A 15,484-nucleotide genomic window follows, 5' to 3' on the forward strand; every position below is an offset into this window, starting at 1 on the left:
AAGTTGCTAAACTAAAGCCTACAGCTGAGCTTTTTCTTAAGTTTGACACCATAACACACCAAGTTTGCTCTAATGAAATTAGGGAAAATTGATTTGGAACATTCAAAACAGAAACAAAATATATTTACTAGAAATCTGTGCACTCACCTGCTCCTCAGTCTTAAGGTCTCCAAACTCCTGCATGAAGTTGTTTTCAGAGGGGAAGCGTGTTGGCTCCAGGAAGTGGAGGAGACTGAAAAGCTCCTCCACGGTGTTCTGCAGAGGCGTACCAGTCAGCAGGACCTTGTGTTCCTAAAACAGCACAATTATTTTAATTTAAAAAACAAAATATATTCTTTCTGTTCAACAACAAATCAAAGCTGCACAGCACTGAAGTTAAATTCAATGTGTTACAACTTGTCTGCTGATGCTTTACACACCAGATTCATGAGCTTGAAGCCTTCGAGCAGCTTGCAGTTCTTGTTCTTGAGACGATGGGCCTCATCGATAATCACACAGCGCCACTCTATGGCGTTGAGCTCAGGACAGCCTCCAAGGATCATTTCAAATGTGGTAATCACAGCCTGGAACCTGTAGGCACCTCGTATCACACGTCCCTTTGGACAAAGAAGGGAAGTAATGTCAACGGCTGAACGAGGACGCTTGTGGTATGAGGCAGAAGAAAAAAAAGAGACGTTTAAGAAAATAAGGAAACAGCTTGTTTAAAAAATATATTCTATTTGCTTAGTTGTTTTAAATCTCCTTGCATACATTTGATTTAAAGAGTATATACTGTACAACTAAATTAAGACAGAACAATAAGAATGTAATTGTTAAATAGGGAAATAAACTCAAAAGAAAGTCGTTCCATACACAGTTCTCCAGAAACCTGCTGGAGTTGTTTTCTCCACCCATTTACACCAGAAACATTCAGTTCTGCAGACATTGTTGCTTTTCACCACAAACATATGGCTCCTCATTTAAATCGCACATGCAATGTTTAAAATACCCCATGCAAATACCACACTATGGCCGTAACACAAGTCCTGCCTGTGAGTCCAATAATGTTTGTTTGTCTGTTTGTCTGGGGAGGCCTTGCATTACCCCGCCTCTCCATTTGTATCTATTGCCTTGACAACAGTCCTCAAGGGATACTCAGTTATCCTGCAACCCCCTCCCACAGCCAGCCCGCCAGCCAGCCAACAGACCGCTGTGGAGGAGCGACTCGCTCTGATATGCCTGAACGGCGTTGACAGAGAGGTCCCTTTGGGGAGTCCTATGACATCACAGGCTGCCTGGGAGACAGCCTGGTGGCGGCTCCGCTCTGTTCTCCTCTCCCCCACCTTAATTCTTGCTACGGTTCGCCTGAACACTAAGAGCTCCTAACTGCCTGTTGTGAAACATCACATGGCCTGCCAACCACAAAAAGCCTCTGCCCAAGGCTCACTAACTACCTCTCAACCTACTTATTGTCAGACACACACACCCCTCCCTGGTCCTTTTTATATACCATCTCAGTATTACGAACCACTTACTCGTTTAACTGTTGTCCCAGCACACTGAAATCTTAGTATTCATTAGAAACAACTTACTCTGTCGCCATACTTACCAATTTATCTCAGCAATTCTTTTGCTTTCAGCAACTCAAAGTGCTGAAGCATGACTTATGATCTATCAAAATGTTATGTGTACATACGAAAGCAACATAAATAAAGCCTTCCCCACAGTTCCTCCACATAGCATACACTGGAAAAACGTTCATGCATTACAGACATTCACAGCCCCTCAGTTGGGGTTTCTTTCACCTCTTTCCACAGGTAAGACCCTGGTGTGAAACACGGAGGTAACCTTCCACAGCCACACAGGATTCATTTACACACAAGAGTAAAGCTACATTCCCCACGAGAAGCAAGAAGAAGAAAAAAATTATTTTTCATCAGGTGTATTCATACTGCACGAGAAGCACGTCTGCAGCGAGGAGGGATCAATGCGGGCGGCCATGTCTGCTTTTATGTGCAATGAACCCGGCTGTTTTGTATTTATCGATCAACTTCGTCCGTGGCAGGGCGGGGTGTGCATGCGGCGGGGTCCGTGTGTTTTAATGCCACACGTTGTAAAAATGTTGAAACTTTCTCACCACCTCGATCAGCTGTTTTATCAAGATAATCTGTTTTACATGCAATAGAAAAAATGCAGAAGCGGCAACTGTCCACTTCATGCTTCTCTTCGTTAGCCACGCCCACCTCAAATGTTCAACCAATCACATGATACTTCTTGAAGCCCTGCAAGAAAAAACTTCTGCCAGTCTGATGTGTCAAGAACCGTCTTCACACACGCCCGCGAGAACAAAATGACGTAATTTTCTTCTCGGGACATCGAGAACAAGAAAAAAGTTCTCGCTTCTCGTGGAGGATGTAACAAGCTTAACTGGGTTCTTGTTGCAAATGCTAATCACGTTCTGGAGCTTTTCAATATCTAACTCCGATTGTTGGAGGCAGGCTCCCTGTTCTAAAATATAAAATTACATTACTCAAAGGATTTTATGTTTTCAAAAGAGGACTTAATCTAAATTAATCACTGATTTCCACCCTGAGGGCTTTCACAGCAGCTCTGTTTTCTAATCAATCCATGTTGGCCAGGCTGTTTGTAAAAGAGTTTATTTGAGCTCTAGCATTTGCTTGGTAAAACTAAAGTTAAATAAAAATAAGTAACTAATCACTTGGCTTTAAACAGTAAAAAAAAGATTGGTGTGGTACAATGAACCAGATGAGGTCTAAATCCTCATTTCTGTCAGAAATAAGTGGGACAAGTTGCATTTCACCCCTGTGAATCCAAAGCCAGTACCTCAAGGATTTGATCAGAGCTTAACAGCTAATCACAATCTCCACCATTACTCCTTCTCTTAAAACATCCCTACCTGCAGCTGCTGCTTTATATACAATGAGAAACTAGAATCAAAAATAGAGATTTGATTACGGGCTTTACTCTTGGCACCCTTATACCTCACCTAGACACTAACATGCGAGTGAAAAGCTAAATTTACATACATGCAAAGTGGGAACTCAGCTCATCATCACCTCTACAACCCATTTTGTGTTTGTCAATCACTTACCTGTGCATCCCTGAAATACATCTCATACTGCTGGAGCATCTGCCTGCTGACCATACTTCCATGGTAGACAATGACATTGAGGTGGGTCCAAGTGTGGAACTCGCGCTCCCAGTTTGCAATGGTAGAGAGAGGGGCAATGATGAGGAAGGGCCCCTTGATGCCCACACGGTGGATCTCTTCTAGGAATGTGATGGACTGTATGGTCTTTCCCAGGCCCATCTCGTCTGCCAAGATGCAGTTGCGTCTGCAGGGTAAAAGGAAACAAAAGGAAAAAAAAAATCAGAAGACGGTTGCAATAAAATAAAAAGGTGCTGATGAATGTGAGCAAATGCTTTATATATAACCTTCTATCCATTTCTAAATGAAACACAACATGAGAACGTGTAGAAGGGCAAAGGGAGCTAAACACAGAAAATGAAAAAGATCCCATGACACTAAAAGAATAAACAAACAACATCATCAGCAGTAATAACACAGGAGAGATGTGAGATCCAGCATCGTGCCTCTGCTGCACGGTGTGCTCCTGCAATCCATTTATTCAGCTGTCCAGTGGGTGGGGGTATTATGTCTTGATGCTAATTGCAACGTGCAGATATTCCCACTGGCCTCTTAAGCAGCCCTCTACTTTTGATGAATCTCTCTGCGTAGGCACACACATAACTAAACCTATTCCCAGGGTTAATGCAGACACACTGACACTGTACTCCAGATGTACTCTGCAGCGCTTCTTTAGTGAACGTGGGCGAAGAAAAAGCAATCACTGCTGTGGTAGCGTGCACTCTGACAGCAAATTTGACTCTCCTCGTAGCCCCAATGAGTGGAATTGCACCCAGATGGTAGCCAGTAGACACAGACAGGATGCAAAACAGGACAGGTCATTCATTATTTATTACCTACAGTCTCAAAACACTCAGAAGATTTGCTTGAAATACAAGATCTCTTTGTGAAACCAATCAATATACAATGATATTCTACACTGTTTTTTTAAGGCTGTTAGCCAACCTTTAATGACATGAATGGGAAAAATACACAAAAATTTTAGAAAAATATCACCAAAATAGTTCAGCTTGGTCCAATTCGAACTCCAAAGAAAAGCTAAGCGAAGTCCCTTCTTATAAGAATCCCAAGTGAAGACCCGGCCTGCAGATTCTCTTCCAATACCGTGATGTCTATTTCCCACCAGCAACAGTAAAAACTTGGTTTACTTTTTAGTGAAGCTGCAAATAAACACACTGACCTGTTGTACCAGTTGAAGAGAAGCCAGTTAACCCCCTCAAGCTGGTAGTCCCTGAGCATGTTGCCATTCCTGTACTCCCTCGACTGCTCCCTCTTCTTCCAGTGGTTGGCTGGGGGCCGCTCCTGAAGGACACATTTTAAAAGGGGGGGGGGTTGTAATGGTAGTTTGGGAGGTATCTCAAAGTTTTACAATTTATAAAAAACATTTCTGTGGAGTTATAAAAAGTTATGAACTCTTTGGATAATAACAAGGTTGTTACAGGTTGTGCTTACTATTTAATCTTGAAGAAAATGAACAGCAGAGCATCAATAATTTGACTCATTTAGACCTCAGGTGACATTCAAGCTTTCTTTGAAACAGCCTCCTTCAACCACAAAGACTTCAAATAAACTTTAGACTGTCCACACGGATCTTTATTTCTCAGCCAAGCAACAATGACTTAAAAAGGAAGAATAATTTCATTTAAAACCTGAAATTTGCTTAGAAAATATAGTCTGCCATTTGGTTTATTTTTTGTGCATCTTGAAACTAACACAACGCTGTTGAATCAAGTTTTAAATGGGTTAAAAATAGATCAAATAAGGAAAAAGAAAGAGGATGAACCTCAGTCTTGTTATAAAGACAGGAAAAATGTAGTGTTTGTACTGAGGAAACGGAATCTGGTAGGATTCAGACCGTCTGAACTATTGTTTTTTTTTTATTTCCGGAAACAGATGCTAAATTAAAGAATTACTGAGATGAACCAGTGAGAGAATATGGCTAATGGACATCTGGAAAGCAAAGCCTTTGTGACTGCACTCATAGAAGTTTGTTATTATAAAATACAACCACAGCAAAATCTGCTGCTAAATGGAGCAAAACATGAAAACTGTTGTTGGATCCATCTGCTTTCACAATCAGTCAACAACAAATTTTTTGTCTTTGCTCAGAACTTCATACAGAAACCGCAACATTTTTTACTCTTTTAATAAGAACCACCATTAAATTATGGTAAAATTAGCCATTTAAGTTCATTTATATAACTATGTGAGTGTGTTCTTTGTAAAAATCAATTTTACCATTTGGTTATACCAGCTGATATCAAGATTTATAAGCTTTGATATGTATTTTTAATGATGTTTTTGCACCATTTGTAAAGCTTTTATTATTTTATGAAAAGCACTTTAAATGGTTCTGTACATGAAATGTGCTTCACAAATAAACTTGCCTTGCCTCTTAAAGCATCAGTGAGTGAAGAACATTGGTCAACATGACTTACCATCCTGCGTGAGTCTGGCTTGGCTGCCTGCAGCTGCTCAAACTCTTCAATCTTGCTCTGATCCACATCGTCCTTCAGCTCCCAGGTGCTGTCCTCGTATGGCAGAGAACACCACTTCACCAGGTAGTACACCACTTCCTGCATCAGGCAGAGGAGGATTGGCGCTAGAAAAGACTCAAGCAAGCCTAAGCTCTGCTTTTATAATATTAACAAAAGCTTTGAGAAAGCCCATTAGGATGGCCTAGGGCCTTTATAAGATTTAATGACATCGCTTAAATGGAAAACCTTCTGAAATGAACAAAACCAGCAAAAACGAGAAGGGCGGAGGGTATAAAACATATTCAGGGACAACGAAGGCAAAAGCAACCACCTCAGCTATATAATTACCAGAAGAAAGCAGATTTACTTTACCTCTCCTGTGTCTTTGTCCTTGCAGTATGATACCTCCAGCACTCTGTCCACCTCTACGTAGTCGGGGTTAAAAGGCTCCTCTTCCATCTGAGAGGAAGAGAAAGGAAGACAGAAGGGAAAAAGAAAAGAAAGAATGAGAAAATAAATGTAAGTGCCCACACACCATCTGGAGCATAAAATAAAAAATCTCTACTGTATCAGTTGAGCGGGTGAAGAGACTCGACAATATGTACGCAGATGTGCCAGCCCACACAAACCAAAACACAGAAAGAGTCTGAACATCCACATACAATCATCTTACACATGTGTGCTTAACACTTTTGACATTATGTAAGCACACAAATCAGAATAGAAGTAACCCAAAAAGAAGGAAGAAACATGTCCATGCAGAGAGAAACCAGCCTGTTTACAGTCACGCAGACTTACATCTGCAAAGAAGAGCGCCCTCTGCGCTTGTTTCATCTTGAAGCGTTTGATCTTCTGCTGAATCCTCTTGTCCTTCTCCAGCTGTTGCTCTGTGGCCCACTCACAGTGTAGGTAGGAGCTGACAAACATACACACACACACACACACACACAACAAGACATGGATGAGAAAGCATGAATAGCAATAAATAAAAGCATCCATGACAAATGCCGAGGCCAGCAGTTGTGATCACAGACTCAATTACAGGCAAACTACGCTGATCTCCTCAGTCGCATCTGAATAAAAAAAAAAAAAAAAAAATATCACAGCCATCCCATTCATATTCAACCTTTTCATCTTTTGGCTGAGAAGTAATGAATGTGATCTGAGCACATGACAGATTATCTGTCATGTGAAAAGAAATTATTTCTCTGGAAGTAACTACAGCTAATAAATCCTAATTTCCAAAAATCTCATATTGATGACTTGATTTGGGAATGAGCGAGGAGTATTTTTTTCATTTTAATATTCTTGAATTTGCAGAAGGTAAAATTATTCTGTAACATAATTTGATGATAACATACACAGCTAAACTAAAAGCTGTCCCATTGATGCCTGTTTTATTTTAATCAGGGTAGTTTTGCAGAACCCCAAGGACTTTTTTATTTATTTCAATTTAACTTTTATAAATATTGTGTGAAAGTTAGAAAGATAATAGATACAGAAATGGCAGGAACAGTATTAAAAGATCAGACCCTTTATGGAATTAAGACTTGTGCTTTACTTTTTTACTCTTCATTTTCAAAATTTTGACACTTCCAATCAAGAAGCTAGAAGTAAACAATGAACTTACTAGTTTTTGTATTTTACAAAAAACTCTTCAACTTCGACCATCACTCCTGGAGAAACCTATAAAGGAGTGAAGGGAAAAAATTACAAGCAGGATTAAACAGTTTTGGACAAAGCTTTCACTTGATCTATTAAGTAATATGATATTACGGAACAAAAATTAACTGATTCTATCATCAATAAACAGCAAAAACACTTCTATTAAACTGATCACTGCATATCAAAATGATTCCTATACAGACAAATGCAAGTTTTAAAAAAGATAAATATTTACCTCCTTTTTCGCAATACGAGAAGACATGATTTTGTCAACAACAGCCGCATCTTCTTCACTGGGATTCTCCTAAAGATGCAGTGGATAGAAAACATTTAAAGTCAAGTGTTGCATCATCGTCTCCACAAGTGCAAAACTGGCAAATTTATATTTATGATAGAAAATCCACAGGACGGAGACTTCTGTGTGGTGCACACACTGTTACTCCTTCAGGCACAGTTGTGATTCAAGAATACAAAACAGTATCTGTCAGAAGTCTAACTACAGACTCCACATAACAGGCTTCCCTAGTTCACATGTCACTGTGTGATGGTAAAAGGAACGGGCTGTAATGCATTTAACAGCATGTAGACCAGCTGCTGTCGTGCAGAATTTATGGACATTACAGCCACAAACTATCCTCATCCATTCCTCCTTAAACAAATATTAACAAAACACAAGTATTTAAGATAAAATCCTTCAGTTTGTTAGCAAATTAACTTACAACAAACAGCTGAACGGCAGGTTCCTTGGATGCTGCAGGGTTGGTTTTCTTGGCTTTGACAATAACCTTGACTTCCTCATCTGAAAGCCTGGCCTCCAGCTCTTCAGCGTACTTCTTCCTCTTCACTTGCCGGTTAGATCGTCTCTTCTACACCAGGCAGATAAGATGGGAAAAGCACTTAACATACAATGGATAGAAAAATACATAAAAACGGTTCTTAGGTACTTTATAAATGCATTTTGAATTTTGTATATAAAGAGGTTGGTTACCTTGAACAGGTAGTCCTGTCCTAACCACACTACAGCTAGTTGTAGCTTACCTGAGTAAACTATAAACTGGAATATGAGTGGAATACTTGGAATTTAATAATCCCTCACTGTGTGGATGCATAGTCTTCATCACCGTGCTTGTTGGGACAGACTATCTCAGAGCAGCTACATGCACGTTACTTTACAGCACTGAAGTAAACATAGAGCCTTCGTTTGATTGGCTACAAAAAGGTCAAATTAAATTAAACATGTCAGTAAACTGGTTTGAAATAAATAACTTGGGCTGCTTAGTGTCATAGGATGGTGCAAGTCTAGGCCACATCGCTGACAGAAAAAGTAGTTGGAGAAACAAAACAACTGCAGTGGACACCAACGAGAAGAAGTTTTATAAAGGGGAACATCTGGAATATAAAATCTAGAGCATTATTTTTGTAAAGACTATTTTTATTTCTAGGTTTTACTGTTTCCATTTACATCCCCTAAATGTGACTTTTATATGGCAGTCAGCACCTGTCAGACCCTGGATGATGGAATTAATGGCACATCTGAAAGTGGAACAGCTTAGATAGACTACTCAGGGCTCTGCATAAAAGTTTAGCAGGCTCTGGCAGCCATTTTTATTGTACTTTGAGAATATTATTACACATTCACTGGTTAGGATGACCTTGTATGTTATACTGGTAGCACTATTACTATTTTTTTTTCTTTGTTTATTTAAGCAATTATTTTGATGCCATGCATCATAAAGCCCTATTTGTATGTTTACAGTACAACCTACAACAATCATGTCTCATATATTTTTGTAATGATCACAACATAAAACACATTTTATGACAATGATTTCACTGACATAAGTTGGTCATGACCAACATTTTAACCATGACCCATGAGTGGTTAAATTTTCCATTAATAAAGTAGAAGGTCCACAAAACAAGAAGAAATATAAATGATGGGAGCTTTAAACTCCAGTTTGACTGCACCTTCCTGTCAAACCTTTCTAATTACCATAAGCGTGGGCCGCTGTATTCCGCATCAATACACAAGCCCCTCCTAATGATAATATGTAGTTAATTAGGAATAAATGCCACTGAGCCAAAGTTAATTAGGTGTGCAATATGATATCCCAGTGGAGATATACCCTCGCATCTACAAAACCAAGCTGACCACAAGCTGCAAAGTCAAACCTGTCACATGCCACAACAATAAGGCTAAAGCCCTGAGGAGACTGTGCTTCTGTTCGAGCTGCCGGCCACGCTGCCACGACTTCTGATGCAGGATCATCCTAAATGAGTCATCAACAGGGTGGTTTAATTAAGGCCAGGGGCGCTGTTAAACGAGTGTAATTATATCATAGGATATAGTCCGGAAAGGACTCAAAAAGAGAGGAGAGAGGTGGTGGAGGGTATCGGAGGAGCTGGAGTAAAATGTCAGACAACGCTCACTCAGCTTTGTGTTCATATCTCTTATAATTATAACAGCTAAGCCAAATTTTTCTATAAATCATCTAGGATATCTAGATTAAATTGGTATTTGTAAAACGGTAAAATATAGTAATACCCTCCATTTTTTTCCATCTTCAATAAGATCAGTTATAAGTGAGCAGTATTTAACTTCCAATAACATGGCCTTGTGGAAGTGAATATGTGGTGGTTTTAATGCCTGAAATAAAGGAAAAATAGTAAGGGGAGGTCTCATTCAAATTTTAAATGCTGTGATGGCAGCAAACGTCCTTTTTTAAATGAAAATTGCGTTTAATACTGAACACCAATCAACTTGCTTTCAATAGTGAAATTAGGTATTGCATGTGCAAGAAAAGCTGCCACTGACCTAGATAATCCTACACTGTTGTCAGTTTTCTCCATCAACACAGATAGGAATGTGCACTTGAGTTGCCACCCACTGCATGACCTCCACATGAACCAGAATCAATCCTTCTAGACTCAAACTAAAGCTTCCTCTGTGCTCAGCAGCAGCGTGAGCACTAAGGCCGAGGACACCAATTCACTCACTCGCTCACTATCAAAACGAAACCAGAAAATGAAGAAAAATAATACAAAAAGAAATTTAAAAAAGCCTGCATTTGCTTCTTTTCTCACTGCTTGTGTATTACCGCCGACAGCGATACACACTCTATAGCTGAGTAAAATTAAAATTCATTCAAAAAGCACCTCAAATTTTCATTCCACGTCAAAGTGAAAATTGCAGCTCAAAGCTTGTGCTGCCAATCTGATTAAAAGCCGCTAACATTCGCTACAAATGCCCCGAGCATCAGAGGCCCAGAGTCAATCATATCACACACGAGCATTACTGTGTAGTTGGAAGTGTGTTTTATGTACGAGAACTCACAGAGTCGTCCTTAGAAGTGAGTCGAGGGGGAGGATCATCATCTGACTCTTCCTCTGAAGACTCTGGCTTTCGTTTTTTCCTTTTTCCAAACTTGATGACAATTTTCCTGAAAAGACAAACATGGAGTGAAGGTTAAAACAATGAAAACTGGCTTTAGATTTATCGTATTTACATATATTTTTAAAAAAAAAACAACAACACATCTTTATTAACACATTAACACATCTTTAATTTTTTTTTTCTTAAAAACGGACAGATTGATGATACTTAATAATTTATGATGTTATTAATTATTTGAAATGATTGTGATCAAAGCTGCAGAATCCGCCTGTTTGCAAATAGTCAGGTGAAACTGGGAAAGGGAAAACGTCAAGTATCCATTTTTATTATGGTAACTACATTCCAAGCATCAGGTATATTATTAAAATATTTAGAATAATAATTGAATGAAAATGAACACAACTAATCATAATTATCTATGATTGAGATAAATAGAAAAAAAAAACCACATTTGACTGACTATATTCTGATGAGGAATTAGTGCAATCAAAGTATTATTGGCTCATTTATTGAAGTTTCACATTTAGGTTAAACTTGCATTATCTGTACCTGTGCATGGATTTATTTTGCAGCCACACAGATTGCACCATCTTTTATGATGCACTAGATACCATGAAGAACAATTCTGAAACAGCAAATCTACTAAAACTTACTTAAAATACACAAATAATTCAGATATAATTTTTAAGTGATCCAGATCAACAAATGAGGACATGTAAAACTGTGAAAGAGTAGAAATTAATGTCAATAAAAATGACAAAAATCTTAAAGCAAACCAGAATAAAACCAAATTTTAGATCGCCATACATTAATAACTCAATTTTAGGCTGATCTGACCTGTCAAATGTAGGTTACAGGAGCAACTTGTCAAAGTCAGAAACCACTGCAAGGTAAATTTAAATGACCTACAACTGGCACAAAAACTGTAGAAATACACCTGGCTAGCACTGCACTCCATCTCTTTCCAAAGCATTTCCACCTTAAATTTTAAAGTATCTGCACAGCCGTTTACTTCTATTTTTTAGCTAACTATACAAAATTAATAGCAGCTGATATCCTGTCTGAAAGGCTTAAATGTATTGGCATACCAAAGTTGGAAAATAACCAGATTTCTACACTGCCTCCAAGAAACAGAATCACATAAAAGTCATTTAATTATAACATGAACTTTGAACTCAGATATACAATTTTGCTATTATTATTTTTTTAAATTCTAACAATGTTCAGATATACAATTACAAAACCAAGACAGACTATCAAGACGATAGCTAAATATCAGCAGACTGCACAGTAAACAGCAGACACAAGCTTTACTTTCTTCAAGTGTGTCAGCCTCCAACTCTTCACTTTTCTGCAGTTACTCGCACATAACATTTAGTGACCTTTCTAAAGATATTCACTCACCACACATACATACACCTTTTATCCTGCAATTTTCCATTCGTGTAATCTCTAGCAAGTCACCAAATCTCTGGTTTGGAGTGATGTTAATGGCAAAATAAAAACACTGCTGTCATACCAACAACAGAAAGTGGCTTTTTTCCCTCTTGCACTCATCCTAAGCTTGCACACTTATAACAAATCCACCCCCGCTTCCCCACAAAGGGAAGCATGCTCCACATGCTTCACAGGCCACGCATACAAACACAGGCCAATTCAGACAGACCGCTGCACGAGCAGGTATGTCTCCAGCTACGAGGATGTCTCTGTGGGGCTGCTTCATATGAGATGATATGAGAGCCTGCACGTGAACAAAGATTCCCATGCTGGCCAATCTCTGCTCCTATTAAATCTTTCTGTTAGACAGTCAGACACCAAACAAGCATCAACAAGCTGAACACCATGAAAAAACATCCCCCAACGGCGTGGGAATAGCAGAGAACAGCCAAGGCACTACAATGCACCTGTAATTACAGTAATTGAGTGCAGTGTTATAAACAAGAAGGTATTTAAATAAGACATTCAGCTCTCCTCTGACCTCCTCTATCTCCAATATCTCGTTTCAACTCTTGTGATTGCAGTGTGGATTTTCTTTCTCATTAAATTCAGAGATGGCGACGTTACACTTTCTTAGTAGGCATGAACAGTGCTAATCTAATGAGGGAGTCACATTCAGAATGGGCTGGGAAAATCTGCAAACATTCCCCCACGTTGTTAGTTTAATACTCTAACAAATAATCATCACTAAAGAAGGCTGGCTCATGGTAAAAATGAGACAACTTATCAATTTATACCGAACTACAAACTCAGTAAGTGTTTATAAACAGGCTTAATTTGAGGCCACCTGCACAAATTCCACAAAATCTTTGTAAAGTAGAAAAAAACTGATGCTCCGACAGCACTGTGACGGAGAGCCGTGCCTCTACGGGTGTCCCTGCCCCCTCTGGGTGATGTTACATTTCACAAATCCTTCTTGACAGTGACACTTTAATGGTTGCTATGCAACATGACTTTGGGGAGTGTATCTGTTAATGTGGGAGGTGATGTTCACGCTGACATCACTTCCTGTAAAAACATCAGCACTAAATGTCCAATGACACTCTGGATGGCCAACCAAAGTGCCGGGTCAAAGCAACACAAAAGAATTAGAACAAAACAAATCAACATAGGGAACATAAACAATGTTCTGAAGCAGCTGAATATGACTGAACAGAATGTTTTTCACAACAGCAGGCAGCAGCTAACAGTACACAAGAGGAAGAGAAGGATTTTTTTTAAGGCTGGGAAATTGTCACTTGAACCAGAAATAGAAGGTACAGACAGCATGTTCTGATAGTATTAAGATTCCCTGGTAAACATGGCATATACATCAACTGGATGGGATAATTTAAGGTTTAAAATAATTAAAAGTGTACACTGCGTATACACTGTGTTTGTGCTTGTACATCTTTCACACAAACAGAGATGCATAAACCACATTTTAGTGACGGTTACAGCTTGTTCCACCCTGCTGTGGCAGATAAACTGGACCACCCAAGGCTTTAATAACATTGGCGCTAATGTGCATGCACTCTAAGTAAATCGCTGCCCAACACGCTGAAGAATATTAACTAAAATTACAAAGAAAAAGCCTAGACCTAGAAAGCGGAAGAAGTCAGTTTCACTCTTCAGGGTCAAATCCTTGTGATGTTAAAAACCTTTTTGCACAGGCACTATGAATGCACCATGATAACTTTGACTACATCAACTTATATAAGTATGTAAACGCATGTGAGTGTAAGCGTCAAGCAGGCATGTAGCTCATCTCAATGGCTTCTTCAGGTTTAGCAAACTTGCAAAGTTTCTGCTTCTGTTATTATTGAATTTTTTTCCCTTCATTTTTTTAGCTTCATCATCTCTGAACACGATACTTGGGAGAACTAGTCGATGTCTTTAGAGGCATGTTGTTACCACTTTCTTCAAGAGTGCTGCTGTTGGCAATCTAAACAACAGAAGCAGACAAGGCTGTAAAAATCAGAGGGTGACACCCAGAGCTGCATTTGAAGAATGGAGCTAACAGAGAGATAAGCTGGATCCAGACAAAGCATGCTTCTAAACAAAAAGAGATTTGAGCCATACTTTCCATCTATCAACAGGAACGCTGTATAATTGCTGGATGATGAATGAGCTAACCTCTCTGAGTTATGTTTTGCAGAGACGTTGTTACAGGGTAATTACAGTAGATTCCATGGTTCCTATGGTTACCCTTTCTGGTTTTCAGGCAGTTCGGAAAAACAGGAGTAATATAAGAAAAGTAATTTTCCCCGGTGCTATCAGGGCATACATCCTATGACTTATGAAGTATTTTCTGTCAGTCAAAGCTTATAACTAGAGATGCAGCCTGCTGTTGCAAAGAGCTTTACAAATAGAGCAAGTCTAATGATCAATTATCTTAAAAGTTTATCCAAAAATGATAAGATACTATTTGTTTTTAAAATATTCTGAATTATGTGCTCGGTTTTTAGGGGCGATATTAACTGGTTGAGAATGTAAATGCAATGCTTTTCCCCCCTAAATCAATAAATAAATGCTCAGTCATTTTTAGCTTCAAATATAGAAGCAGAGATAAACCTAAAAGTGACAAAACACGCAGGATTTGAGTTACAGTATGAGTAACGCTAAAATTCATACTTATTTTGTAATCTTTAATCATTTTTAAATGAGTACATTTTTGCCATTTAAAGTGATAACTCGTGCTTTTCAACTTATTTTACTTTTCAAACCTGATTTCTTCTCCCAAAAAATAGCATATGATTTTTACTTATGTAGCTGAAATCTGTCCATGTTCAGCAGGCTTTCCAGCCATCTTGCATTTCTAATTAGACTACAGCTGCCCCTCATCTGACATTGCCGAGTGATCCCTGATGATCCGCTACCACAAGCTATTCCCTGAGAGTAATGGGCTACTTGCTGTTCGAGTCTTTTTTGGCTCCAATTTCCCTATTGTGCCAAATAACCCCCATCCCTTGTCCCCCCAGTGTTGTCCTGCCCTACTTGGCATGCCGCCACTGGGAGTGAGGGTTTGATTTTAATAGAATCAAGAGTGGATAGCACTTTGCAGGCCAAGACAGCATGATGGTGCTTCAGTGTGTCAGAGACCAACGGTACCAATTTAGTTGGTCTAACTTGGAAAATCTTCTTGTAAATGACCGACATATCCTCCATACTGCTGTTAAGTGTACAGTGTATGTGTTTGCATGCGTTTCTCATCCTGAGGGGCTTATTGCCATAGTAGTGCTCAACCGTGTTGGGAAATCCCCCTTCTTATGAATGAAAGGCTATAATCTCAGTGCCACATAACTAACGGGTGGAAACAGTAGT

General features: G+C 39.1%; 1 protein-coding gene across 5 annotated transcripts in view; it reads right to left on the bottom strand.

The window, feature by feature from the left end:
• Nucleotides 1–15,484, bottom strand: part of chd9 (chromodomain helicase DNA binding protein 9) — a gene marked incomplete at its 5' end in the record, with an annotated part of 70,399 nt that overhangs the window by 17,690 nt on the left and 37,225 nt on the right. For all 5 annotated transcript variants that reach the window (XM_079241872.1, XM_079241876.1, XM_079241875.1 and 2 more), the window contains 11 exons: nucleotides 148–291; nucleotides 420–596; nucleotides 3,092–3,335; nucleotides 4,329–4,450; nucleotides 5,587–5,724; nucleotides 5,998–6,084; nucleotides 6,424–6,541; nucleotides 7,256–7,311; nucleotides 7,526–7,594; nucleotides 8,010–8,156; nucleotides 10,625–10,730. In XM_079241872.1, the coding sequence (XP_079097998.1) occupies nucleotides 148–291; nucleotides 420–596; nucleotides 3,092–3,335; nucleotides 4,329–4,450; nucleotides 5,587–5,724; nucleotides 5,998–6,084; nucleotides 6,424–6,541; nucleotides 7,256–7,311; nucleotides 7,526–7,594; nucleotides 8,010–8,156; nucleotides 10,625–10,730 (1,408 nt within the window). The remainder of the gene's footprint in view (nucleotides 1–147; nucleotides 292–419; nucleotides 597–3,091; nucleotides 3,336–4,328; nucleotides 4,451–5,586; nucleotides 5,725–5,997; nucleotides 6,085–6,423; nucleotides 6,542–7,255; nucleotides 7,312–7,525; nucleotides 7,595–8,009; nucleotides 8,157–10,624; nucleotides 10,731–15,484) is intronic.

This window comes from Telmatherina bonti (genome assembly GCF_933228915.1).
Source record: "Telmatherina bonti genome assembly, chromosome: 1".
NCBI classification, from domain to species: Eukaryota; Metazoa; Chordata; class Actinopteri; order Atheriniformes; family Telmatherinidae; genus Telmatherina; species Telmatherina bonti.